Source organism: Fulmarus glacialis, unplaced genomic scaffold (assembly GCF_000690835.1).
Source record: "Fulmarus glacialis isolate BGI_N327 unplaced genomic scaffold, ASM69083v1 scaffold5835, whole genome shotgun sequence".
NCBI classification, from domain to species: Eukaryota; Metazoa; Chordata; class Aves; order Procellariiformes; family Procellariidae; genus Fulmarus; species Fulmarus glacialis.
In genome coordinates, this window is record NW_009214834.1 from 83,188 (window position 1) to 85,163 (window position 1,976).

At 42.4% G+C, this 1,976-nt stretch overlaps 1 protein-coding gene across 1 annotated transcript; it reads right to left on the bottom strand.

The window, feature by feature from the left end:
• Window positions 1-933: 933 nt before the first annotated feature.
• Window positions 934-1,968, bottom strand: LOC104077455 (prolyl-tRNA synthetase associated domain-containing protein 1). Its single transcript, XM_009578705.1, has 2 exons — window positions 1,948-1,968; window positions 934-1,459 (listed from the first exon to the last, which is right to left on the bottom strand). Exon 2 carries the CDS (start codon window positions 1,439-1,441, stop codon window positions 1,022-1,024), a length of 420 nt encoding a protein of 139 aa, XP_009577000.1. The 5' UTR covers window positions 1,442-1,459; window positions 1,948-1,968; the 3' UTR covers window positions 934-1,021.
• Between the last annotated feature and the right edge of the window lie 8 nt (window positions 1,969-1,976).

The window sequence follows — 1,976 nt, forward strand, 5'->3', positions numbered from 1 at the left end:
GGTCTTGTTCTTGTGATAGTAGATAGTTTTCTATAGTAAATATATATCACCTATTGAAAGCCCAAATCAGCCTCCCCTCAACCTCCTGAACACCTGGATGTTTGTACTGCAGTCCCCTTCTCCTGAGGGGAGAAGCTCCAGTACAGCTACTTGTGGCACCATTCTTTCCATTCCTGTGGGTGCTGGTTAAGGCACAGTGGAGCAGAGAAGACTCACGGCCTGCATGGGTTCGTCAATCCGTAGAAATGGCACACAAAAGTTCGTGCAGTTCCAGGTTGTATTAACTTTCCTCCCAGGAGTCACCAGGACATACTACACCTGGTCAGGAACCCGCGGTAACGTTGTTCCTTGGAGCTCTTCTGCCTGCCGTCCGATGGCTCCGCGTGTTCTGCCGTGGGAGAGGCACGCATCTGTCTTCACAGGGCGATTACCAGAAGACTTAATAATTATTTCCCAAGGGGGAAGATACTGTGAAAGTGAAAATGCAACTAAAAACGTAGACAATCAAATGCATTTTCTGTAGTGTAGCTAAGTTGTTTTTTTCTAGGTAAAAATAATAAAAAGAAAGCAACGGGTAGTAGGGAATAAATAGGTACAGGTACACAATTTAGACATCTCTGTCCTGTATGTGTAGACAAGTATTTTAGAACTTTGAAGTTAATTTGCTATTTCCTAATGATGATGTTTTAAGTTTAAACCTTCAAGGCCAGTTCCACACACAGAAATTTCCAGTTTTATCCATTTTATTAATAAACAGTATAACATTATTTGAATAACACTTTCTATACTTACTGGTTAGTTTGTGGTAGACTGCAAACATGTCCTGTCTTTTTAAGAATATTCTGTTAAACTTCTAATAACCCGAAGACTTTTTTTTCTCACCAGATTATACAATACACACTTACACAACTGAAAAAACAAAGGAGGAGTAAGCCTGTTTTTTCAAATTTTATTTGTAATGAGACTTTCACTAGTTTTGCTCTACAAAATCTATGCCTAGTAATAGAAAAGTGAACTTCATCTATTTAACGTCTTCATCAAAATGTATGATGATGGGATCATGGCCTGTTGATCTCACAAACTTCAAAAAGTCGTCGGGGCTTAAAGCCATGGTTGCAGAATTTGTCATTGGATGAAAATACACCTTTTCGTGGCCACCTTCCAGAAAGCCAGCATCCAGCACAAACCTCACATCTCCCTGGTCACAGAAGAGCGCTAGTGGTGTTGCACAGCCCTGGCCCACTTTTAGCTTTTCCAGCATAGCATTTTCATCAGCAAATCTTAGGTTTCCACTTCCCACACCCAGTTTCTTAGCAAGATCATTTAAATTGATTTGCCTGTTGTGCAGAACCGACACCAGCCAGAACCCTTTCTTCTTTTTGTCTTTAAGAAAAAGGTTTTTACTGTGACCTCCTTTCATGTGTTGGACATGGGGCATCATTTCTTCAATGGTGAACACCTGGAAAATATCATCAGTGTAGTGTGAGGCTCTATATCTCACTAGACTTTCAGTTGCGTACTGGCAGGTTATCTTGTATTAAAGACTTAGAAAATACTGAATGTTATACTCAGCCTAAGAACTGTACCCTTTTATGAAGAGATTTTAAAAGAACACAAATAAAATGTGATATACTGCTCCTGCACACTTTCTGAATCATTTCTGTCTCATGTATACAGCAAGAGTATCACACTTTAAAAATGCGAAAAGGCAGCTGTTTGCAGCTCCACCATAGACAGTCTGGAGCGACGTGGTGCACGCACTTTTAACTGGGAATGAGAAAAAGTTTGGAAAGCATCTTGGATGCCGTAGACTTCACGGTGAAGAAGTGGATGGGCCGTAGCTCCCGAAAGTGCCGGGGAACTGGAGGGGAAAAGGGGCTCCGGGGGACAGAAACGTGGAAGGGGAACGACTCCGCGTCTGCTGCCGTCTCGCTCAGCGGCCCCTACCTGGGGATGCTCGGCGGTGACCGTGGCAA

Bases quoted from the DNA above. Each gene is read 5' to 3' on its own strand.
- LOC104077455 (XM_009578705.1), bottom strand. From the start codon at position 1,441: ATGATGCCCCATGTCCAACACATGAAAGGAGGTCACAGTAAAAACCTT.